Here is a 26,630-nt window from a genome sequence, read left to right as displayed (position 1 = left end):
ACTACCTTGTGCAAACTTGTCAAGAACAGAACAAAAGAAAGAGGGAGACATTAGAAACTGGTGGTAAAGAGAGTAACACTCACTGGACTGAGACTGACTTCACATCTGTGTGTCCCCAGTTATTAGCCATGTGACCCTGGGCAAATTATTTAACCTCACTAATCCTCAAGTGATTATTTATCTCCTGAAATACCTTGTCAAACATTCTTAGAACTGTGAGGGGCCTAAAAGATGATCTAGTCCATTCATTTCATTTTAGAAATGAAAAGCGTGAAGTGACTGGCACATGAATACAAGTAGGTGGCAGAGCCAGAGTTTAAGCTCAAGTTTTCTAACTGCAAGTTTGGGGGTTATTCTTCTGCTCAATGCTGTAATTTTAAGAGAAGAAAAAATTCAGAATATTCTAAATTAAGAAGAAAGTCTCTAGCTGAGAAGAAGTATAGAAGAGGCATCAAAGTCATGGCAGTGAAATAAATTTTCTGGTCAGATAAGTGACGGGGTAAATTAAGCTATGGCACAGAATCCCATGCCCTTTAGCTCCTGGAGGCTATCTGATTCAGCAGGCTCCAAATCTAGATAGTATCAAAAAGTGAGTGAAAATTCAGGGACATTAGGCTAAAGAGATAAGAGAAACACCAGTGGATGCCAATGAGCAGCAAAAGAAGTGTGAAATGTGTGCATCTGTTCATAAGAATTCAAGTATAACAAACTTGAAAACATTTAAGAAACCTTGAATTAAGTTCGAAAAGTAACTAAAAGAGTGAGGGTTTGGGAAGATCCTGCCTGTCCATCTCAGCTCACAGAAATTCTCCTTTTTCTGAATGCCCAGAATTCAGTACTGTCTGGCACTGGCTGCTCTCCTTGATGAGGCTTGCTCTTTCAGCAGGAACAGGGTCTAATTCAGGTCTGCCTCTCCCCCAGCTCTCAGCCTGTGGCCTGGCATAGAGCAGGCACTCTAACACGTTTCCTAATCAGTGTGTCATATAAACTTAGCTTCATGAGAATTCACACTTTCTTAGAGCAGCCACTCACCTCAGCACTCCCCTACTTCCCCCACACCCCCTTGCAAAAGCCGTGCTCTATAACATGGCAGCAGGAAGTTCTAGGATTAAAAGACATAGGTGAGAGTATGTCTTAGGAATGATGATTTTTGAACGAGTACAGGAGATGGATCCATTGTCCTTTCTTACTAGTGCAACACTCCGCCCAAATGAGGTGGCTGAGGAGATGTAAAGATGATGGAGGAGAATAGGCAGGGATGAGAGGGAAAGGAGGGGACATTTTAACCCCAGCTGACACCTGTGTCTAATGTGGCTGATCTAAAGGGACATTACAGGACATTTTCCACTAGGAAACCCATTCCTATCCTAACTGTGGTATTTATGTTTATGTGTCAATTTGGTTAGGTTGTGATGTCCTATTGTTTGGCCAAACACTTGTCTACATGTTGCTCTGAGGTTATTTTATAGGTGGCATCAGCATCTACAATCAGTTGTCTTGAAATAAAGGAGATTACCCTCAATAATGTGGGTTGGCACTTATCCAAACAGTAGAGGTCCGTAAGAGCAAAGAACTGAGAGTTTCAGAGAGAAGAAATTCTGCCCCAAGACTAAAATATCTACTCCCCTTGGAATTTCCAGCCTGTTGACCTGTCCTATGGATCTCAGATTTGCCAGCACCTACAATTGCATAAACTCATCTATTAAAATAAATCTTTCAAAAATATGTGTGTGTGCATGCGTGTGTCCTGTTGGTTGTGTTTTCTGGAGAACCCTGATTGATTCAGATTTAACCTAAGTGCTCAAATGCCAAAAAGGTGGTTAAAGCTGGGCCTTGCTAAGTGTAGGAGGAGGAAGAGGGAGGGGAAAAAAAGGGGACCTAGTCCTCCCCCAAGGTCATCATCTCTTGTTTTGAATGATTGGGACCAAGGCTTTCATGACACTGGAATTATTATTTCACTGAGGGGGAGAGCTAGAGGGACTCAGAGGCTCTAGTCCATGTGTTTACTTCTTTGGTTAAGGACAAGGAGGTTCCAGGAGGTGGTGTCTCTTGTCTAAGGCCATAACATGAGTAGGTGGAAGAGTTTGAATCAGAAGCCCAGGTCTCTCAACTCTCAGTTCAGTGGTCTTTTGACTATTGCTGCTACCCTCCTTTCCACTGCCACACACATGCAAGCACTAAGTCTTGGTATGCCCAAGGTGTACTGCTCCTGCCTCTAAAGCCCAGAGTTTGATTTCTTCTTGATCCATAATGATAAAATTTCAACAATCCTTGTGGGGAGCCAAGTGGGCTTGGCTTCGCTGTGGGCACAGTCTACCCAGGCCACCTTCCCTTCTTTGTGGAAGGGCAGAAGAGGAGGAGAAGTGATCTGGGAAGGGCTCTATCAGGATGGCAGGTCGTTCTGAAAGCAGAACACCTGCCTTTGGGTTGCAATTACTTGTCATCAACGATTTCAGTTGTGACCTGAAATTCCTCATTCACAGAGTTTTGCAGAACAAAACTGATTTCAGAGAGTGCTACCTTCCTCCAAGAGGGAGGTCTGGATTCTGGCAATTTCCTTTTCCAGAGGATGAGAAAGCTGCAGCCCCTTAAAACTCCAAGTCTAAAAAAGAAAAACTCGAAGTCTACGTCTCCCTGGCCCTGACCTTCTTTTTGGCATCCAGCACCAGCAACAAATGCAGAGGCCCCAGGCAGGGGTAGGGATATGGGGCTCACTCATCACGCATGTCTTGTGATTCATTTCATCAGTAAACCCGGATTGACCTCTGTGTGCCAGGCCTGGGAATAGGATGATGATGAAGACACAGCCCTACCCCTAAGCAGCTCATTGATGACTCAGTAGGTGCTGTACGGAATGTGTGAGGAGGTGCTGTGGGGCACAGAGGAGGGTGCCGGGGCAACAGTCACTCACCGAACTATGGTGTTGGAGCCTCCTTTGTGGTAGTAGAGAGAGTTGTTGTAAACAGCATGTCCACAGCCATGGTAATAAAACGGGAGGCGGATTAACCTGTAACTGTCATTCAGAAGTGCGGAGTGGTCTTTGAATTCCTTCACCATGAGGCCTGCAGGAAGGAAGTCAGGGAAAGGCTATTGGCTACCACCTGACATCTGGCATCACACCTTGGGAGTGAGTCAGAGGCAGAGGGGATTTAAAAGGAGGGAAATTGAGAGTGAGACATCCTCTAAGGGTTCTTACCCAGTGTGAGAAGTCTAAGACTCCTAAACTCAAAAGTCCAATTCTCTTCCATGGACTTCTGAGACAGCTTTCAAATGTAGAAGCCAAGACTCTGCTTTGCTCTGCCCAAGAGAACTATGTATCACTCCCTCTCTAGCCCTCTGTCTATTATTTGTAAAATCTTTTATCAGAATGACATGGGCCTTACCAGGGATAGCAAATATCTGGCCCTGTGCCCTCATCTCCTGCCTCTTCCTGCACCCCATGACAACCACTGCTGATGCATAATGTCACGCTCTTCTTTTGCATCTTAAATCTTTCTTAGTAATCTGGACTGACCAGCTGATCAGAGTTAATCTTAACGAAAGGAAGACATATCTCAGCTATTACCAATGAGTTTCATCTCTGACCAATGAGTCTTGCCAGGCCCCTTCTGGAATGAGGCCGCTGCTGTCACCACCAGCAATTCCTGACCACATGCCTGTAGGGCAGTAAGACTAGGGTCATGCTTAGAGGCAATGTGACTGCAACATGGCACTTCCCCTTTCTGCCACAGACTCTCCGCCCTACAGATACTGGAGAAGGATGGCCAGGAGCACTCTCCTGTGAGTTTGCCAACCTTAAAAATAAAGATGGACAGTGCACAAAGAATTTGTCTCTGACATTTCTTCCACATTATGATTTTAGGGTTCATAAGCTCTGCAATCATAACACTATTGTATTTCCTTTTGGTTACTTTGCCTAAGATCGGATAAGCTGTACTAGGGGTGACCTGGTCATGTCCCTGAGATCTGAAGTGCAGGGCTTCTCAATGGAGTATGTAATTGTGAAAAGTATTCTACCCACTCTTTCTAAAATAAAGAGCAATTCTATTAAGCCATTTAGCAGGGATTTTAAGCCTGAAGGCAGGCAACAGATGAAAAATACAATCACAACACAGAAATAGTGGCAGTACCTGAAAAATGTTCAGTCACCCAAATCCGCTCATCACTCTTGTTAGCAGACTCTCTTATCCAAGTCCCAAACGTTTCCTTAAGTATAAAAACTTGTGTTGGATTTCCAATGGCAGTGATCATGGATTCTACAATAGAGGAGAAAGGACAGTTACTCACCTGCCAGTTATGGATTTAAGGCATCCGATTCCCAGATTTCAAAACAGTGTGCTTTGTTTCTGTACCTGCTTGTGGGAAATGGTGTTCATTGACTTTCTCGTCAGCTTTTCCAACCAAGGTATCATCATTTGGTATTGCACAAGTCTCACCTAAAATGACAACAGTAATAATCAGAACAAACTGAGTTGGGGGAGTGAGATTTGTATGACTTGATAACTGGTGCTTTTCCCTACCTCATTCCAGACTCCAGCCCATTTGCATCCCCTAATAACAGGTTCATGGTTGCTTGCTTTAAAACAACACTAAGCCATACGCTTCCAAATGTTTCCCCTACTCTGTGTGTTTCCAAGAAGCTTTCTGTGACCACAGTTGCTTGCATAATACCATCCCAACAGGATGTTGTAAAAGGGAAATGGTGGACTGAGCCAGCCCATCTACCCTGAGCAATCTGGGGGAAACAGGTGCCTGTCAACCCACTCCTGGGCCCTCTGGGCAGGTGATATCACGATCTCAGATGACTTTTTCTGGAAGGATTTTCACTTTGGGGGAAGCTGAAGGGGAGGTGTGAGGGAGCAACCTCAGAGATGAAACAGTCTGCTTTGCTCACTGTCTTCCTGGAATATCATGAGAAGAATCGGGGGGCCTCAGAAGAAGGAAACTAGAGGCAGTCTGTTGCAGAGATGTTTGCCTCCCTCACCACCATTTCCCACCTATCTGGGCTTGAAGGGATATTGGGACACAGGTCTTTGAATGTAGCCTGGTTCACAGTGGTTTGAGGCAGCAGCTTCTTTCTCCGTGAGCTGTAATTTGTCATCTTTGGCTTGTCAAAGTTCCCCTTAATGAATGGGCTTCATTCAGACCTTTGGTGAAGAGATGCCTTGGGATGGCAGAGCAGGGCAGATGGAGCACAAGGCTAGTGAGACAGTGACAGGGCAGGACTGGGCTTGTGGGGAGGTGCCATTGTGTGGGGCAGGGTGGAGAGAATCTGGCTTTCTGAGACTAGGCATTAGACAAATTCTGAGGCATTCAAATCACCGTATGGTTGCAATAGAAGGGGTAACATCTACATGATCACTGTGGAACTCACAGAATAATCTGAAGGGGTTTCTTTATCATTTATAAAATAAGGGGGCAGAACCCTATATGATCTCTAGGCTTCTCTCTAGCTGAGCTGTGTTTCTCTGAGTCTTTCTGTCACATGATGTGAACAGTCTCGGGGATCTGTTATAACTCCCCCACATGGAACCCTGCTGTCTCCAGGTTCCCCAGATTCCATCCTTAGGAATGTAGAGACCCTACTGTTCTTATTCAGAAGAAAAGGTGCCCATTCATTCCTGTTGTACTAACCTGCTCCTAAGACTGTGGTGTAGGAGGTTAAGGGGATGAAATTGGAGGAGGAGAGAGGGCCAAGTGTAGATGCAGAAAACCTGACAATTGGAGACTCGTGTCTACTCAGCAAAGTGGAAGATAACGGCCTCTCACTTAAAGCAGTTTTCACAATCTGGGGCCCTCCCCTACTGACCAGACAGTAGATCAGTTAGGAGGAGCAGAGTGCTTCCTCAGGCTCAAATTATCACTTGCTGACAGAGCCTTTGGAAAATTAGTATTTGGCAAAAGCTCAGATCAGACTCCACTGTCCCTGCTCAGCCTATTCTCTGAGGGCAGCTGAACAAAGGGGCTGATGCTAATGGAGGGGTGATGGTAAGAAGGCGCTGCTGCACTGTGGTTTCACCTTATGTTGGCTGCTGGATGGAATTATAATTGGACTGCATTTATTGGGGTGGGGGTGATATCTCCGAAAGCACAGATTTGCCCACTCCGGCAGCAAAGTGCATGATCTCATAATATCTTCCAGAAAGAACAATGAAGCAGACAGAATAAAAGAATTTAGGGAAGTGGTAGTAAAATCCATAACAAGTCCTGAGGGAAATTCCAAGCAGTATCCTCTTCGTCATTTGCCACTGAATAGAGGGCGTCAAGTCATACCTCATGATCTGGGTTAGGTCAGGGGCCCCGGGTCACTCTGGCTGGGAAGAAGTTTTGGCACCACTCCAACAGTATTTTCTATTAAGATGGCCCCTTGATTTCTAATTAGCTTTCAATCTTGCTACCCACCCTGCAGCCAACTGGCCGAAGAACAAGTCCACCGACCTCTCAGGAGATCAGGCATTCCCTGAATGGGATTGGCTAAAGCCTCAGAACTCCCATGTCTGAAGGGAAAGGGATCTAAGAACAAGGAGCTTTAGAGCCAGACCTGGGTTTGAATCCTGACTCTGGTACCCACTAATTGAGTGGCTATGGCAACTTACTTAGCAACTCTGGTTTCAATTTTTTATTGAAAATTGGAGATGGAAATGATACCTACATCATAGGGTTGTTGTGAGGATCTTAGCACTGTGCCTGACACACGTTTTAACACTCAAAAAATAGCGATGGCGATGGTAGGACTGCAGCTAATATTGGGTGGAGCTGACCAATCTGACCATGTCTATCGTCTTCCCAAGCATCCCTCAAGCCTTTCACCACAAGAAGTCACTGCAAGTGGCTAACAGCTTAGCTTCAGAGACTGTCTCGGGAGAGAGGGACTGTGAATTTGGGCCAAGAGGAGGGACAGTGTGGAGATATGGGAGGGTGAAGGGATGAGGGAAGTGGGTGGGAAGCCCAATTCTAAACTTGTCCTCAGTCCCGGGGCTGACTTCTCTGGCCTCCCACAGCCATGTTCCAGGGGGTGGGGACTCGCACTTGGGATAAATTATCCTCCCTCTGTTTAAAAAATCTGGTCACAAAGCCTGGGGTGCAATGCAAGAGTCTGAGATTATTAATGGATGAGGCAAGTTCCTGGGACAGGGGTTGGTGACCTGTGCACTGGCCATTAAACACGTTTGGCTGCCGTGGGCCTTTGGATCTTCTGCTTCCAGGGGGACCTGGAGGACCTGGAGGACCCGGAGGGCCTGGGGGCCCTGGTGGGCCTGGCAGGCCTTGGTCACCTTTGGCACCTGGAAAGAGAAAGAAAGAGACAAAGGGGGAGATGGGGGGTGGGGTGGGGTAGTTGACTAATTAAAGAGCCATAAATAGAGATTGAGTTTCACATGAGGTAATAGCAGCACCAGGGAATCTCACTGAGCTACCACCTTGCCAGAGGTAACTGAATTTTAGTAGTTGAGGAAGAAGCCATAGGAAGATGTTAAGTACCAACTACATGCCAGGAACTGTATAAGATCTTTACGAATCTCCTTTTTTCCATCTTTCTTCCCAACCACTCTAAGAGGCAGTGTTATTTCCTCAGTAGACTGAGTCTTAGTGAAATGAAGCAGTCTGCTCAAGGTTAAAACCTGAATAGAGCCAAAATTCAATTTCAGGCATGTCTCACTCCAAAGTTCACCCTTCTTCCACTGGCCAAAGTCACTGGATCTCAATGCTGGCTACAAATTAGAGTTACCTAAAGAGCTTTAATAAAGTACTAGTGCCTGGACCCCATCCCAGAAATCCATTTAATCAGAACGTTGATGGTTGTGCGTGTATGTGTGTTGGTTATCTACACCTTTTTGCGTCTCCTGATATGCAGCCAGGTATGAAAAGTACTGCTGTCCATGGTAGGAGTAAAATCCCTAACAGGAAATCAGGAGATCCTTTAGTTTCTGCTTGTATTCAGCTTTGTGATTTGAACAGGGTACTTAAACCTTCTAAGCCTCTGTTCCCTTTACCTCTACCTTGAGTCTCATAATCCCTGCCCTTCCCTGTGAGAATCCAGTGAAGGTTATAAATGTTATAAATGCTTTGAGAGCTGTTACCCACACACACCTGCAGGCAGTCATTTCTCTACCTTCAGGTGGGTGCAGCCCTTTGCAGAGACTGCTGCTTCTGGAACTTTCATAAAGATGCCACGTGATTGTGTTGCTTAGCCCTTTGGCTCTTATCCTTCAGTCCTAGGCTGAAACTGCTGATATAAGTTCTCTTGACATGTCCCTTCTGGCCCAGATCAAACAACAGTGGGCAGGTAGGGATGGGCCACAGGGACCGAAGGCAGGTTGAAGCCTACCCTGGAAGGGGCAGAGATCTGAAGGCCAGGACAGACATGTTCTAACTTTGCTATGCTTTCTCTCCTCCCTGCCCAGCAGACACACTCAGCTCTGGCCTGGTCTCTCGAATTGTATTATACCCAGGAATGGTGCATCTTTGAATGGTTTATTGTCAGCATTCACTTGGTTTAGTAGCATAGGAGAATATGGTTTTCTGGATGTGTGGCTTTCCCATATAACTGAAGTATAACATGATGTTATGTGTCCAAAGTATATTCATAGTTAAATTTTAGGTGTTTTGCATGGCATCTTCCCCTTATATGAAACAAAGCATGCTAAACATAATTTCATTTTTCCTGGATGCTTTGGTCTTAGCACAGTGTCTGGCAAGCAGTAGGTGCTCAATAAGTGTTGAATGGATGCATCAATGGATGAGTGACTAATTCAGGTTCATTATCATCCTAGCTTCTTGAGGCTAGATCATGTTTTGTTCATCTTCATACTCCCAGCTATTAGTAGAGTCCCTGGTTCATAAATATGGTTCTTTCTCTGCATTCAATAAATGCTTATCAAATGTGTTAATAGGATGGTTATGTTTCTATGATATAAACTGTCTCCAAAGCACAATGCTTTTAATATTATTCTGCCTCTTCCCCCACTACATCAGCTGTCACTTACTCTTTCCATCCATGTCATTGTCTTGTATGAATCATTCCCCTCAAACTCCTCTCCCACAGGCACCAACTATCTGCTCTTTTTTTTTCTTTTTTCATTTTTAAACAGTTTTATTCACACATTGTATAATCTAACTTCAGTGCATAGACATGCCTTCACCACCACACTCTATCTGAAGACATTTCCTTTTCTTCCACAAAGAATCCATACCCCTTTCCCATGCCCTCTGCCTGGTGACATTTAGTTTTGGCCTAATGCCTTTAGTTACATTCAGTGGGAGCATATTACAATGTTACTGTTGACTATAGACCTTAGCCTGCATTGATTGTACTTTTTCCCAGATACCGTCTATTTTCAGCACCCTGCAATATTGACATTCATTTGTTCTCCCTCATGCAAAAACGTTTTCTAATTTGTACAGTTAATCACCATCATTGCCCACTCTAGGCATTCATAAATTATACCATCTTAGTCTTTATCCTCTATTTTTCATATGTGCCCCCAGCCCTTCTCCCTCTATCATACTCACATTCAGCTTCATTCACTGTGATCATACTATTGTGCTACAATCAGGTAGTATTGGCTACTATTTCTGGTAGAAATGGCTATCCATTTCTGAATTTTTACAATCGGTCATGATGCACAATCTGCATTTCTTCAGCACCAATTGCCCAATTCCTACCCTATTTCTATCTCCTGATAACCTGTGCTCTTAACTTCAATTCTCCAAGTTCACTCATTAATGTTAGTTCATGTTAAAGAGACCATACAGTATTTATCCTTTTGTTTCTGGTTAATTCTCTTGGTATAATGTCCTCAAGGTTCATCCATGTTGTTACATACTTCCTGACTCTATTTTATCTTACAGCTGCATAATATTCTTTCATATGTATATACCACAGCTTATTTAGCCACTCATTTGTTAATGGACATTTGTGCTGTTTCCATCTCTTGGCAATCATAAATAATGCTGCTATAAACACTGGTGTGCAAATGTCCATTTTGTGTCCTCGCCCTCATGTCCTCTGAATAGATACCTAGCAATGGATTGAATCATATGGCAATTCTATACTTAGCTTTCTGAGGAACCGCCAAACTGCCTTCCAGAGTGGTTGGTTGTACCATTTCACATTCCCATCAACAGTGGATAAGTGTGCCTTCTCCACATCCTCTCCAGCACTTAACGTTTTCTGTTTGTTTGTTTGTTTTTATAATGGCCATTCTAGTGGGTATCAGATGATATCTCATTGTGGTTTTGATCTGCATTTCCCTAATAGCCAGTGAAGTTGAGCATATTTTCATGTGCCTTTTAGCCATTTGTATTTCCTCTTCTGAGAAGTGTGTGTTCATGTCTTTTGCCCATTTTTTAATTGGGTTGTTTTTCTTTTTGTTGTTGAGTTGAAGAATCTCTTTATATATTCTGGATACTAAACCTTTATCTGATATGTGGTTTCCAATTATTGTCTTCCATTGCATAGGCTGCCTTTTTATTTTCTTGACTAAGTTTTTGATGCCCAAAAGTATTTAATGTTGAGAAGTTCCCATTTATCTATTTCTTTCTTCAATATTTGTGCTTTGGGTGTAAGGTCTAGGAAACTGCCTACTATGACAAGTTTTTTAATAAGATAGTTCCCTACATTTTCTTCTAGAAGTATTATGGTCTTAGCTCTAATGTTTATGTCTTTGATCCATTTTGAGTTAATTTTTGTATAGAGTGTGGGAGATGGATCCTTCTTCATTCTTTTGCATATAGATATCCAGTCCTCTAAGCACCATTTATTGAAGAGACTGGTCTGTCCCAGGTGAGTTGGCTTGACTGCCTTATCAAAGATCAATTGTCCATAGGTGAGACAGTCTATATCTGAATACTCTATTCAATTCCATCAGTCAGTATATCTATCTTTATGCCAGTACCATGGTGTTTTAACCACTGTAGCTTCGTAATATGCTTTAAAGTCAGGTAGTGTGAGACCTCCCACTTCATTTTTCTTTCTCAAGATACTTTTAGCTATGCAGGGCACCTTTTCCTTCCAGATAAATTTGATTATTGGTTATCCTATTTCTGCAAAGTAAGTTGTAGGGATTTTAATTGGTATTGCATTGAAGCTATAAATCAATTTGGGTAGAAATGACATCTTACCTATATTTAGTATTCCAATCCATGAACATGGCATGCCCTTTCATTTATTTAGGACTTCCATTACTTCTTTTAGCAATTTCTTATAGTTTTCTCTGTATAGGTCTTTTGTATTCTTAGTTAAATTTATTCCTAAATATTTGATTCTTTTGGTTGCTATTATAAATGGATTTTTTTTCTTGATTTCCTTTCAGATTGCTCATTACTAGTATATAGAAACACTACTGATTTTTGGGTGTTGATCTTATACCCTGCCACTTTGTCATACACATTTATTAGCTCTAGTAGGTTTGCTGTAAAGTTTTCAGGATTTTCGACATACAGTATCATATCATCTGCCAACAGTGAAAGTTTACTTTTTTCTCTCTAATTTGGATGCCTTTATTTATTTTTCTTGTTCAATTATTCTGGTTAGAACTTCCAGCACAGTGCTGAGCAACAGTGGTGACAGCGGGCATTCTTGTCTTGTATCTGATCTTAGAGGGAAAACTTTCAGTCTTTCCCCATTGAAGATGATGTTAGCTGTGGGTTTTTCATATATATCCCTTTTATCATGCTGAGGAAGTTCCCTTTTATTCCTATCCTTTGAAGTGTTTTCATCAAGAAACGATGTTGAATTTTGTTTAATGCCTTTTCTGCATTGATTGAGATGATCATGAGGTTTTTCTCCTTTCATTTGTTGATATGGTGTATGACATTAATTGATTTTCTTATGTTGAAACAGCCTTGCATACATGGAATAAATCTCACTTGGTCATGGTGTATAATTCTTTTAATGTGCTGCTGGATTCAATTTGGAAGAATTTTGTTGTGGATTTTTCCATCTATATTCATTAGAGACATTGGTCTGTAATTTTCTTTTGTTGTAGTATCTTTGTCTGATTTTGGTATTAGGGCAATGGCTTCATAGAATGAGTCAGGTAGCTTCCCCTCCTCTTCAATTGTTTTGAAGAGTTTGAGCAGGATTGGTACTAATTCTTTCCTGAATGCTTGGTAGACTTCACATATGAAGCCATCTGGTCCTAGACTTTTCTTTTCTGGGAGCTTCTTGTTGACTGATTCAGTCTTTTTACTTGTGATTGGTATGTGAGATCGTCTATTTCTTCTCAAGACAAGATTGGTTGTTCATGCCTTTCTAGGAAGTTGACCATTTGATCTACGTTGTCTAGTTTATTAGCATATAGCTGCTCATAGTATCCCCCCATTACCTCCTTTATTTCTGTGGGGTCAGTTGTTATGTCTCCTCTTCCATTTCCAATTTTATTTATTTGCATCCTCTCTCCTCTTCTTTTTGTCAACCTAGCTAAGTGTCCATCGATTGCATTGATTTTCTCAAAGAACCAACTTCCAGTTTGTTGATTGTTCTCAATTGTTTTCATGTTCTCAATTTCATTTATTTCTGCTTTAATCTTATTTCTTTCCTTTTATTTGCTCTGGGGTTAGTTTGTGGTTCTTTCTCTGGTTCTTCCAAGTGCAAAGTTAATTCCTCAAATTTTGCTCTTTCCTCTTTTTTAATATAAGCATTTAAGGCAATATATTTCCTTCTTAGTACTGCCTTTGCTGCACCCCATAAATTTTGATATGTTTTGTTTTCATTTTTATTTGCTTCGAGATATTTACTTATTTCTCTTGTAATTTCTTCCCTGACCCACTGTTGTTTAACAGTGTGTTTAGTCCCCATAATTGTGAATTTTTTGGCCCTCTGTTATTGATTTCCAACTTCATTCCATTATGATCCAAGAAAGTGTTTTGTATAATTTCAATCTTTTTAAATTTATTAAGACTTGCTTTGTGACCCAGCATATGGTCTATCTTTGAGAATAATCCATGAGCACTTGAGAAAAAGGTGTATCCTGTTGTTGTGGGGTGTAATGTTCTGTAAATATCTGTTAGGTTTAGTTCATTTATGGTAATATTCAAATTCTCTGTTTCTTTATTAATCCTCTGCCTAGTTGTCTATCCATTGATGAGAGTGGGGAATTGAAGTCTTCAACTATTATGGTAGAGATGTCTATTTCTCCCTTCAGTGTTATCAGTGTTTGCCTCATGTACTTTGGGGCACTCTGGTTCAGTACATAAATATTTATGATTACTATGCTTTCTTGTTGAATTGTTCTTTTTATTAATACACAGTGTCCTTCTTTGTCTCTTTTAATTGCTTTACATTTGAAGCCTAATTTGTTGGATATTAGCGTAGCTACTCTTGTTCTTTTCTGATTGCGGTTTGCATGAAATATGTTTTCTCAACTGTGCTGGTTTCAATCTGTGGTATACCCCAAAAAAGCCATGTTCTTTAATCCTCATTCAATATTGCTGGCTGGGAGATTTTGACTGTTCCCATGGGGATGTGACCCACCCAATTGAGGGTGGTAATTTTTGATTAGATAGGTTCCATGGAGTTGTGAATCTACTCATTAGTTCTTTAAAAGACTAAGTATTTTGGAGAGAGTCCCATTTTTGAGTGTCAAGAGCCAAGCCCATGCAACCAGAGACCTTTAGAGATGAGGAAGGAACATGCCGCCAGGAGAGCTTCATGAAGCAAGCGGCCTGGAGAGAAAGCTATCAGATGTCACCATGTTTGCCATGTGCTTTTCCAATTGAGAGAGGAACTCTGATCTTCATTGGCCTTCTTGAACCAAGGCATCTTTCCCTGATGCCTTAGATTGGACATTTCTATAGCCTTGCTTTAATTGGGACATTTTCTCAGCCTTAGAACTATGAACTCGCAACTTAATAAATTCCTCTTTTTAAAAGCCATTCCATTTCTGGTATATTGCATTCCAGCAGCTAGCAAACTAGAACACTAATCTTTCACTTTCAACCTATTTCTGAGCTTGGCCTAAAATGAGTCTCCTATGGACAGCATATAGATGGGTCCTGTTTTTTTTAATCTATTCTGCCAGTCTGTGTCTTTTGATTGAGGAGTTTAAACCATTTAACAATTAGTTTTATTACTTTAAAGGTAGTAGTTTCCTCTACCATTTTGCCTTTTAGATTTATATGTTATATCTAATTTTTTTCACTTTTTTCCTTTACTGGTAGTCTTCATTTCTACACTCTTCTACAGACCAATCTCTCTCGCCTTTTCATATCTACAGTAGCACTACTCCCTTTAGCATTTCTTGCAAAGCCTGTCTCTTGGTCACAAATTTCCTCAGTGATTATCTGTCTGAAAATATTTTAATATCCCTATCATTTTTGAAGGACATTTTTGCTGGGTATAGAATTCTTGGTTGGCAGTTTTTCTCTTTTAGAATCTTAAATATATCATACCACTGTCTTCTCGCTTCCTTGGTTTCTGCTGAGAAATCCACCCATAGTCTGAGTGGGCTTCTGTTATATATATGATGGATTGTTTTCACATGCTGCTTTCAAATTTTTCTCTTTTTCCTTCACATATGACATTCGGAGTAGTAAGTGTCCTGGATTATGTCTATTTGGATCTATTCTGTTTGTGGTATGCTGAACTCTTCTTGGATCTGTAATTTTATGTCTTTCCTAAGAGATGGGAAATTTTCAGTGATCATTTCCTCCATTAGTCTTTCTCTTCCTTTTTCCTTCTCTTCTTCTTCTGGGACATCTGCTAACACATATATTCATGCATTCCATGTTGTCATTCAATTCTCTGTGATCCTGCTCATATTTTTCCATTATTTTCCCATGTCCTATAGTTCACTAATCATTTCATCTGCCTCATCAAATCTATTATAGTAGATTTCCATTGTTTTTTTCCACCTCTTCTTTTGTGCCTTTCATTCCCATAAGTTCTGTGAATTGTATTTTCAAACTTTCAATTTCTTCTTTTTGTTCACCCAATGTTCTCTTTCTATCCTCCTTCAACTCACTGATTTGATTTTTGACAAGATTTTCCATGTCTGTTTGAACATCTTGAATTAGTTGTTTCAACTCGTGTATTTCATTTGAATTGCTGTTTTGTTCTTTTGACTATGCCATATCTTTGATTTTTCTAGTAGGACTCCTCATTTTTTGCTGGTGTTTAGGCATTCAATTTCCCTAATTAGTTTATTCTGGAGGTTGTTTTCACTCTCCTACCTAGGATTTTCTTGCTGGATGGCTTCGTTCTCTATCTGTTCTTTGACATTCAGTTCAACTTATTCTAGACCTCTAGTATAGGTTCTGTTTAACTTATCAGAATTTTTCAGTTCTTGTTTTCCTGTTTCTTGCCCTGCCTATATAGAGTTCTTTTTTTTTTTTAAGTAGGGGCTCCTCGGATATTATAGACACCAGTCAGATTTTCCCAGACCAGACTGGCCTCCTCTCAGGAGCAAAGAATCACCAGCATCAGATTTCCCTGAGGGTGAGACCCAGCAGGTTGTCAGACTTTCCCAGGAAGCCTCTAGACTCTGCGCTTTTCCTATCCTGCCCAGCACGTGGCACTTGTCTGCCTGCCATTTCCCACCAATGTAAAATGATGCAGTGCCTTTAATTTTAGCAGACTTTCCATGCCAGGGGTGTGGTTAAGACAAAGGTGAAGTTGTAGGTTGGCATTAATTGCTTCAGTTTTCCAGTCCCTGGTGCCTGAATTCTTTGAAGGAGGGATTCCACCTGAGCTGGGGCCCACCTTTCTCTTGGGGAAGGATCAGCCTTTAGGGAGTTAACTCCTTTCACCTGACTAGTTACTTAGTCTCTCAGATAAGCTTAATTCCTCCCTTGCCTGGGGCTGTGCTGGAGCCTGAACATCTACCAGTTCTATTTAGTGAGCTGTTAAGGAATAGGAAAAAAGCAACAAAAAAAAAAGCCTTTTCAGAGTGGCATCCCTGCTCCTAGGGTTTGTCAAGTTGTCAAGTTGGTATGTGGCTCTACGTATCTCCAGGCTCTATGTTCCCCCTTTTCTTGGGGTCCAGCCCTTTTCCAGTATTTTGTGCTATCCAACTCAAAAATTCTCTGCCCTCCCCCTCCCCTACCCCATCAGTCCTGCCCCCTCTCTGCTGGGGAAAAAATACCTAGGACCTTTAGTGCTTATTCCAGGTTTATCTGTGCTGGGGGCTTATTTTCAGTAGTCAGAATTTGTTAATTAATTCTGCAACTGGAGCTTGGTTGAGCTCAACCCTTGCTGCTAGTAAAGTCTGTTTCCTTTCCCCTTGGGGAACCAGCTTGCTATGCTCATGCAGGAGGGGTGCTGGCCTCTGCGGCTTGGGGGACTTACATTTTTGTGTGGTCTCGGATTTTCCACCTGGTCCAGACTGGTGTACACAGTATATCCATTACTGACGTTCCCCTAGCAGTTGTTCTGTACTTTTCCTGGCTATCTACTAGATGCTCTGGAGACAAGCTAAATTCTACACCACACTAAGAGTGCCATCTTGCCTCTGACAACTATCTGCTCTTAACCTGGGCTGAAAGCCAGAATAAGGAAAGTCAGCACCCATGTTTTGCCCCTAATTCTATGTCAAAAGGCTTGTGATAAGGGCCTGAGGATGCCTTCACCTTGACATGAAGAAAATGCATGTGCTTTCTCTCAGTTGTCATCCTCTGAGGGATGCTAAATTCCTTGCTTACTTGTCCTGTTCTGGATTGTGCTAGGCTTAATGAAGCATATCTGGGAAAGCAATCCAAACATGGCTTTTAGATCTGAATTATCTAGATCAGTTATGCTTGGAGCCCAGATTTGGTCTTGTTCATGTTGGAGTGACATGCCATTTTTCCCTTTATGGAATTGCAGAACTCTAAAGCATTCTGCAAAATAGCTGGCCACATAAAGCAAATAAAGAGAGAAGCCCCATGGCAGCCCTTGATGGAAAACCAGGCAGATTTCTGGGTCTGTATGCCCTCGAAGGAAGCCCCAGAGCGAGCCTCTTACCTGTTAGGAGCACATCGTTGGATGCATCCCCTTTGTCTCCCTTTTCGCCCTTCTGCCCTGGTGGGCCTTCGTTTCCAGTCAAGCCCAGTTCACCAGCATCTCCCTTTTCTCCCTTTTCCCCTGGATTTCCCGTGGCTCCAGATAGCCCTGGGAATAAATTCTATATTAGTCTACTGTGCAAGAAATTTTCTTATAATACTTTATAATATGGTATTTTGTACTTTTTGAGTAGAACAGCTTTAAAAACCAAACACATGTCAGTTTATAATCATTTTATAACAGCAGTGTGATCATATATTCATTAAAGAATGGTATTTCCAGGTGGCTGTGCTAGAACATCTTTAGAGAAATTTGGCTGGGCCCACAGGTTGAACCACAACAGGGACAATCACAGCAATAGCTTGACTTAGCAGCGTTAATTATAACCACTCTAGGTCTTAGTTTCAACTCCTACAAAATGACAGTAAGGATAAATGCACTGTGACCACATAGGATGAATGGGGCACTTCAGAGGGGTGTGTTTGGTGCTATAACAGTGGGTGCTATTACCTACAGTCTTTAATTTATTCCTCACAACCCACTCATTGGTAGGCCAGGCATTTATCCTTACAGTCATTTCATAGACGTCATTTCATAGATGTTGAAACTAAGACCTAGGGTGGTTATAACTGATGCTGCTAAGTCAGGAGGCAAGATCCTCTGATTCCATATCCAATGCTTTTTGTGACATTGCAATGCAAAATGCTTATAATCAAAATAATAAACAGTTAAGGTTCCTTTAGGGCAAGCATTAAACGGGGATGGTGATAGTGTGGACAAATGTACTAGGTGAGATTTCTGCTTTTGCTCAAATCACTACAGGAATTGCAGTCCAATTTTTTCTAACAATTGGCAATCCTGACAATTGTTAGAAAAAAACACTGTACTTGAAAGTGAATAAACGCTCACCCGATTGTGGATAAGAAAAGAATTTATTCATGATCTTGCAAGAACGGGCACCTAGCCAAACACAAAATGGTGGCTGGCGCACCAAACAATAGAATGCCAAAATGGTTATACCTGTGCCTAGCTCGCAGACTCTCCCATGTTCCTCTGGATACTCCAGAGGTTGCAGCCTTTCCAGAGAGTCTAACTAATTCAAATGTCAGGCAAAAGGTTCCCGCTTTTGATAATGCTTTATTTTTCAATGACCCTGGCTGTTACTTATTTAAACTTGTTCCCACCTATTTGGCACTAATTCTAGGCTTACATATGAAGTGCTCTCCTTCCCTGCCTGCAAAACCAATTTGAGTTATTCTGCAGCCCTTTCCTGCACCATCATGTGTGAAAGCTAAACTTGATTTTCTCACAACCCCCCCCCTTTCTCTTTGAACTTTTTTGGTTTTCACATTTTATTACTTCTTCAAACTTGATAAGAAAGTTTGACACTTAACCGGCAGGCACATGGGATAAGTATTGTCAGTCCAGAGCTGTGTAGCAACTGATTTCAGCCTTGGATGGCATGCAGGAAGGGAGGGAAGGGGAGCAAACTAAGTGCACCCCCAATTGTCCTAGCTTACTGCTGGGAGGTAGTTTTCTAGCAGCACCATAGGGACGAGGGACCCAAACAAAAGCTGGCACTCTTGGTGAGTTAAGGAGACAAAAATCAGAGTTTGGGGAGGTACAGGCAGCTAGAGTTTGCCAGGTAGAGTTTTGGAGAGAAGGGAGTTATGTATACAGAGCTTTGGAGAGCTTGAGTATTTGGCTCCATTGAGTATTTGGCTGGGTACTGATATGCGTGTGTGTGGGGTGAAACTCTATAAGTTTGGGGGAAGAAGCAACAGAAAGTTCCCTATGCAATTCTCAGAGATCAAACACAGAATAATACTCATTCCCACCAAAATGGAGAGACCTCATAAAATAATGGGATTTTGGATAAGGACCTTAGAAGACCTTTGTCTTTGTAGTGGGGCTAAATTAGACTGAGAGAAAAGGCTGCTGTGGAATCACCATAACAAAGTTTTAAAACAAGCTTCAAATGGATCAAACTTAATTTTAAGTAATTTAACTGCCCTCCAAAATAGAAAACAAAATTTGAATCATTCAATCAATGTACTTACCCATATTAACAAACTAAGCAAGAAAAATCATATCATCTCAATAGATGCAGAAAAGGCATTAGATCAAATTCAACATCCATTCTTAAAAATTCTCATCAAACTAGCAATATGAGGGAACTTCCTTAATCTGATAAAGGGCATCTATGAAAAATCTATAGCTAACATCATCCTTAATGGTAAAGGACTAAATGCTTCCCCCATAGCATCAGGAACAAGACAAGGATCTCCACTCTCATCACTTCTATTTAACATTGTACTGGAGATTCTAACCAATGCAACAAGACAAGAAAAAAGAAATAAAAGGCAAACAGAATGGAAAGGAAGAATTAAAACTGTCTTTATTTGCAGGCAACATGATTGTTTATATAGAAAATCTCAAGGAATCTACAAAAAGCCACAAGAACTCATGAGTACAAGGTTCAGAGAAACCCTGAGGGAGGAAGGATTGCCTGACATTATGCAAATGTATTGCCAGATGTAAATCAATATTCCCTATTGCAGAGAATATTTGTTGCAGCCCCCCTGGACATAGTTCTCAGTAGAGGGCCTTGTGGCAACAAGGAGTCAGAGGCATGTTTCAGAGAAAGTAAACCTTTAGTTCCTCTCAAAGTCCATAACTAAGAGGGCTGGAGCTCAGCTCTCCATTGTCTTTTCTAATTATTCTGCCAGTCCCTGTACCCCTTCTTGCAGGGCCTGGAAAAAGAACTGCCCCATTTATACCTATCTTAACACCATCAACTTGACCAATCTTCATTCTCCAGTTGTCCTCCTTTTGGTATAGCAATTTTCCTTCCACCAGATTTCTCACCTCCACCCCAGACTCCTGCCAGCCCCATAAGATTGCAATGTAATCTTCTCAAGAGAATCATGATTGGAAGGCACTTATACATCATTTAGATTGAGTTCCCATCAAATCCCCAAAGTCTCTCTACACTACCTGTTTGGCTTTTCAGCAATGGTGTGGGGGGTGGAGGGTGTTATTTTACCACAACATATCACCAACCATACTTGAATACTCCCCACTGTCATCAAAAGTAATTATTCCTTAAAACTTAAAGCTGGAGTTAGCACTGCACCTTTCATTTACCCCAGAAGAGTGATACATCTTCAAAATGGTCTCTGCTCCTCCATTTCAAAGGACCCTCCACAGATCATCCTAAGGAAGACATCAATGCATGAAAGAACCTCAAAGTGTTAGTCACTGCTTGTAAATGTAATGAACGAAAACAGATTTGCTAGATTTCAGCCAGCAATATACACACAAACACACACCGAAAACGGTAACTCAGTGAAAATCATGAAATTAGCTGACGGGAATCAGAGCCCTGGGTTCCCTGCCTCTGCCAGGGGTAACCTCAGGCACGCACCATGTGCTAGAGAACACAGCTGAAGAGGTGAAGAGGAACAGGGCGGGGCGGGGGAGCCCAGACCCCTCCATGGTCAACACTTGCCCTGCCGAGGATTCATTAATCCAGGGGTCAAATCATACCTCTTGGGAGGGTCATGACTCAATCTGTCTCTCACAGCAGCATGGAAAGCCCGTCCCTCTCAGTCTTCCCTGCCCACAGTCACCAGGATATCTTGGGAACAGTGGCTCCCTCACTTGAGAAGAGCCCTTAGGCGGGTGCCTCTGCATGAGAAGATGTTCTTTTGTCATATTTTAAATAGACAATTTGACTATCTTATCTGAAGGAGACAACAGACATGAACCTTGCCATAGAGTCCAGCCAGCACAATACAGCAAGTGAACTGATACCTTTTACAGGGTTCACATGACCCAGATTTAGCAATGCTCAGGAAACAGGATCTGCTAGCTATTTCAGAGTTTTCTTTGTAAGGCATTTATTCTAGTGGCAAAGAGCCTTTCTGCATCATCATCCAATTTCCCTTTTCTTGCTTTTATTCCTTCCTCTTAGGCCCTTTATTTTCTTTCTTAAAAAGACCGTGTGGGAAATAGGAAAGTGTTATTGCTGTAATGCAGCCCCCACAGAAACAAACACTTAAAGATATTAAAGATCTTTGCTTAAGATATTAAAGCTATTAAAGGCTCTTAGCTGGGATGTGAACTGCCATTTTTGAGCTATCACACAGGAAGAGTGGGGGACATTTATCTGTGTTTAAGTCTGTCTTTGCCCTCCTGCTGATGGTTACCTCTGACAAAGGGTCACCTCATCTTCGTTGGTAAAACTGCCTTTACCATGTGTTGGCTGTGTATGTCACAGATGAAACAAAACCTGATCGCTGTTCACCATCAGAGGACCTGTGTGTGGCACTTTCTATCTACCCTGACTCTGAGAAGGTCAGGGCTATAAGCTGTGCACAGTGACACTAGTATAATTTAGACCCTGGCGTTGTTTGTTCTGCAACTCTTAGCTGGCTGCAGGTAAGCACATCCTGCTAGAAGAAAAAAGGCCAGATTCTGCTAGCCTAAATCGTGCACTAGAAATGGGTCTCTGCTATTCTTCTTCCTTGGTGGTACCTGCTCAAAATAACCCCTTTCACCAGCATTAGAATTATGTGGAATTCTCTGAACAGTAGCCAGCTCCATCATCCTCACCGCAGGGATGAGAGAGGAGGTTTCATTTTTGGCAATTCCATCTGTCACTGACTAAGATAGGGGGAACAGGGGTCAGAGAGTATTGCACAAAACCCAGTCCGAAGACGCGGGAAGGGAAGAGGATTTATACCTATTTTTACCAGCGTTCGATTTTTAGAGAAGACAGTGCAGCATTAACTTGTGAGAAAATGAGAGGTAAATGGAGAGAGAAAATGCTTGGTTTTGAGGCAATAGTTAGAATGTCGAGCTCCATATAAGATGGTAGATGCGCATTTGACAACATTTAAGTCTCTTTCAGTTCTAATTCTTCCCGTATTTCCACCTAAATTTCCTTCTGCTCAAAAATCCAGTGCCTCCATACACACATACATATCCATACGCATATACGTATCTCAAAAAATACACTCTAAAATATTATCTCTGAGATTTCAAGTGACTTTTAACTTATCCTTTTAGCTTACATTTATTCTCTTATTCTTTACATATTTACTTGTACAATGCAAAATTATATCGGCAGGATTTTCAAATAACAAAATAAATAAACCAATTCAAACTGCCTTAAACTACATGCGGCATTTATTACTTATCATAATTAGAAAATAAGGCTTATTTTAGAAGATGTTCCGATGTGGTTTAATTTAGTGGCTCAGTGATGTCATGAAGGATCTGGATTCTTTCTATCTCTCTACTTGGGATAGATATTACTAGTTTTCACCAACATTTCCTAGAGACAAGAGGATATCACAATTTGCCAGCCCATTTGCAGTTAGGTGGGGCCATATGACTAGTCTAGACTTATGCTGTTCAACAGAACAATTAGTATCCACATATGGTTAGTGACCTCTTGAAGCATGTCTAGTCCAAGTTGAGATGTGCTTCAAGTGTAAAAAGTATACCGAATTTCCAAGACTTGGTCCAGAAAAGAAAGTATGCAAAATATCCAAATTGTTCCTATTAATTAGATGTTGAAATGATAATATTTCTAGTAGTATGTTAAATAAAACATATCATTGGGGAAAAAAATCAAGTGCCCCCTTTTAGAAACAAGAAAACAACACTGACTATGTGCCAGACATGTTTCCAAGCACTTCAGATATATCATAACTCATTCAATCTTCCCAACAACCCATGAAGCTGGTATGATGATTGCCCTTATTCTATACATGAGGAAAAGGTGGCACAGAGAGATTAGGTAATTTACTCAAGGGCACACAGCTAGGAGGTGGAAGGGCCAGGACTCAAACCCAAGCCATACCAGCCTGCCATGGTTGCTCGGGTCTCCAGGGTCAGAACCTGAGAGTTATCTTTGAGACGTCAATACACTGGAAATGATTGTTAGGCTAGAGAGCTTAAGCTCTTGCTTCATCAAAGTAGTCTTCCTCTTAAGTACCTATAGTACTTCTCAAGTACCCTTGTGACCTGCCCGTGACCTGCCTCGTGACCTGCCCGGCCCCTCACCTCCTTTTCACCTAGTGCCTCTGGGCCCAGGCCCTTCTGTCCCCACCTGTCTCCACCTGCAATGCCCTCGCCATCTTCTCTCTACTTATTTTTTTTAAAATGTTTTTGATTGTTCAATATTAAATATGTACAAAGAAAAGGGAAAAAAAAAGCAATGATTTTTAAAGTACACTTCAATAAGTAGATACAGAGCAGATTTCAGAGTTTGTTGTGGGTTACCATTCCTCTATTTCAGATTTTTCCTTCTAGCTGCTCCAAAACACTGGAGGCTGGAAGAAATATATCTTTTCTTTTTTGTGTGAAAAATAACATTTATACTAAAAAGCAATACATTTCAAAGCACATTGCAAACAATTAATTGTAAAACAGATTTCAGAGTTTGGTTTGGGTTATAATTCCATCATTTTAGGTTTTTACTTTTAGCTGCTCTAAGGCATTGGAGACTACTATCTACTTATTTCTAAGATGTCAGACCACCCTTCTCTCTCTTTCTGTCCTTTACACTTGATTCTACTGCACAATCCATCCTTTACCCATGTTCCTATTTGTTCATCATCTGCACGGGGAAGTGAGCTTTCTCTTCCAGGTGTATTGCCTGCTGTGAAGCATAAAGTAGCCTTAAAACTAGAATATATAGTTATTAAGTATGTGCTGTGTATAAAATATATCTTCTCATCCAACTGGACTGTTAGCCTTTAGGTATGGAAACTAGGTTCTATACTTCTCATTCTTTCATTCGTCAATTACTGTTTGAACTTCGACTTGGGTCTAAGAGCTGTGACAAATAATAAAACCTATAAGACATAGACCCTACCTTTATGGTAAAAAACTATAACAGAGTATTGAAAAAGTGGAAGACAAATTAGAGTTGTTGTCACCCAATGTCTTCACTCTACAGATGGGGAAACCAAGGCACAGACGGTGGAGCAACTTGAACTAATTGGGTGCTGAGCCAAGCACTCCTAGAGCTTCTTCCACTCCTTCCTCTGACTTGAAAGCAATAGGTGCATAATCAATGCTGTGACCAGAGGTTTACTGCTCACTGAACTGCATATTCTTTCAAACATCCCGCAGGTTTCTCTTAAAGACTTAGAATCTTTTCAGCCCTGTCAGTTAGACTCAGCATCAGCTCAGGTTAGGAGTGCAACAGTGAGGTGCACCAGTTCTCAAAGCCTTTCCTGTTTATTCCTGCCCTGTTCGTTAGAGCAGGGCCCAGGTGTCTGAGAGTCCTGGATTCAAGTCCTGTCGCCTCTACTTAATAGCACTTGACATTAGCCAAGTCATTTGCATTGTTCGACAATATTTACTGGGCTCCTTGGCTGGGCATTCCAGGTACTGGAGGTAGAGACTATCACAGTCCCTGCTCCCATGGATCTCACATTCCATCTGGGAAGTCAGACCATAAGCACGTCAATAAATAAGCAAAATGAGAATTTCCTGGAAAGATAAATGCTCTAGAAGAGAGTAGGGGATGCAAATGAGGAGGCAAGGCAGGGGTAAGGCACAGAGGTGAGGGACAATCTCACAGCAGAGGTGACATCTGAGCTGAGAACTGTACCATGAGAAGGACAGCTGGCATGTGAAGGCAGGAGGAGGGCGTCCCAGACATGGACAGCAGTGCAAAGGCCCTGAGGCAAGGGTGAGCTTGGTTTGTTTGTGAAACTAAAGGACAAGGTTTCTTCATCTGGAAAAAGATGATTAACAAAAGTATTCATTCCCACAGGGCCCTTGCAAGGATTAAATGGAAAAGTATATAGAGTACTAAGTAGAGTGCCTGCAATAAGTCAGCTATTTATTATTATTTAGAGGATTGCTCAATTGCTCATCTCACCCTCAGTCACTATCTCTGTGGGCACAATCCCTTTTTCCTTTTTCTTGGAAACAGCATTCATTGTTCCCTCTTTCTGGAATACACTCCTGTTCCTGCCCTCCCCTAGTCTCTTCCAGGAAAACCACTGATGATCCTTTAACTCTCCTTTAACACGGGAGTCATGGGAGATACTTTACAAAAACATTTCTGAACATGTCACTCTTCCCTACTTGAAATCCTTCAGAGGCTCCTCATTGCTCTCAGTTCCTCTTGGGATCCTGTGGCTCTGGGCCATCTCCCTCTCCATCCCCACTCCTAGCACACTGGCCCTTTTCTTCCCTTTGTGCTCAGCCCGCTGCCTTTTCCCTTCTCTTATAATTTACATGCCCCTCCTGCCTCAGGGTCTTTGCACATGCTGCTCCCTCTGCCTGGATTCTTCCCTTCTTCCTTTCCCCTGTTCCACTCTGCAAACTTTGCCCCCAGAAAAGTATTCCCTGATTTTTTTAACTTGGCCCATTCACCCTGTACATACATTCTCAGAGCTCCTGGCTCCTCTGTGGGGCACATCAAAGCTAGCAGACTAGGAAGCAAGAGGCAGGAGACCAGCTCAGAAGCCACTCAGTGGTGCAGGAAGAAGGGGTGGTGGGTGGGCGCAGGCAGGGTGTGGAAAGACCTGTGGAGTTGAGTGATATTTAGAGGTAAAATCAGCAGTACTCGGAGGTAGAGTAGATACACCATGCCTCTGTCCTTCACTGCTTTTATCAATGTTATATTCTAGTTTGGGATTAAAAAAAAAAAAAACAAAAAACTTACTATTCCCATTAGACTGCATGATCCATGAAGGAGGGAACATGTCTATATTAACCTACCTTGTATCCTCGGTGCCTGGCAAAAAGAGGGGGCTTAATCAATCATTGTTAAATTAATAGATTAATGGATTAATGAAGAGTCTCTCTCCCCTATGAAACTGTGAGCAGAATAAGGATTAGATAAACTAATAGGCAATAGAGCAGGCTTGTGTCTTCAAAGCATGATAAGCTGCAAGTGCCCTTGAATTGCTCCCCCTTCCCTGTGGCTGCCCCGTCCCTGTCTGTGCCCTTTCCATGCGAAGCTGCCCTGGCCTTCCTGAGACCTCAGGGTGAGAGGGGTAATTCCTGCAGGGTCATCTTGAAGAGCGGGTCCTGGGGTATTCTGAGCCAGAATTAGCCCTCACCATGGAGCAGGGCCACAGGCCTCTCATTTGGGAGAGACTGAAGGACAAGTGTCGGGAGCAGGGGTGAAGACTTTGGTGCCCATCAAAATCTTCACTGGCCCCTGAAGAAGAAACCCTGGTGACAAAGCACCTCATTTGCTGCCTGGAGGCTTATCCAGGTACCTTACAGAGCCCCAGCCCCAGCCCATGTCCTCCCATCCGGTGGCTGTCCATACAGCGTGTAGCACAGGCCAAGGCTGGACACCACCTCCCCTGAGGGTGCGGTTCCAGGAAGAGCCCCGCGAAGTAGGCAGTGGGCAAAGACATTGGTGGTTGGTGTGTACAACCCACCCTGCCTATAGGAAACTAGGCCAGAGAATCTGGCCACTGCCAGTGGGGCTTGGGCTTGGGGTGCTGCCCAGTCTCCCAGCCAGCTCCGGTTGGTCCCAGGGCTGGACTGACCCAGGATTGTGCAGGGCTTCTAGGAACCTTTTACCTGTGGAGGCAGCCTCTTCAAAGAATTTTTGTCTTTACACATGAAGAATGGTGGTTAGTGTCCTACTTTCCCTGCCCTG

At 42.2% G+C, this 26,630-nt stretch overlaps 1 protein-coding gene across 1 annotated transcript in view; it reads right to left on the bottom strand.

Annotated features, from left to right (window-relative positions):
* GLDN (gliomedin) overlaps positions 1 to 26,630 on the bottom strand; it is a 75,312-nt gene that overhangs the window by 5,185 nt on the left and 43,497 nt on the right. The window contains exons 5-9 of the mRNA XM_077127892.1: positions 16,940 to 17,086; positions 7,146 to 7,283; positions 4,353 to 4,436; positions 4,131 to 4,256; positions 2,912 to 3,062 (exon numbers count right to left, since the gene is read on the bottom strand). Of these exons, the coding sequence (XP_076984007.1) occupies positions 2,912 to 3,062; positions 4,131 to 4,256; positions 4,353 to 4,436; positions 7,146 to 7,283; positions 16,940 to 17,086 (646 nt within the window). The remainder of the gene's footprint in view (positions 1 to 2,911; positions 3,063 to 4,130; positions 4,257 to 4,352; positions 4,437 to 7,145; positions 7,284 to 16,939; positions 17,087 to 26,630) is intronic.

Source organism: Tamandua tetradactyla, chromosome 14 (assembly GCF_023851605.1).
Source record: "Tamandua tetradactyla isolate mTamTet1 chromosome 14, mTamTet1.pri, whole genome shotgun sequence".
Lineage (NCBI taxonomy): Eukaryota > Metazoa > Chordata > Mammalia > Pilosa > Myrmecophagidae > Tamandua > Tamandua tetradactyla.
The sequence above is the reverse complement of the archived record's forward strand: the minus strand, read 5'-3'. Positions and strand labels throughout refer to the sequence as shown.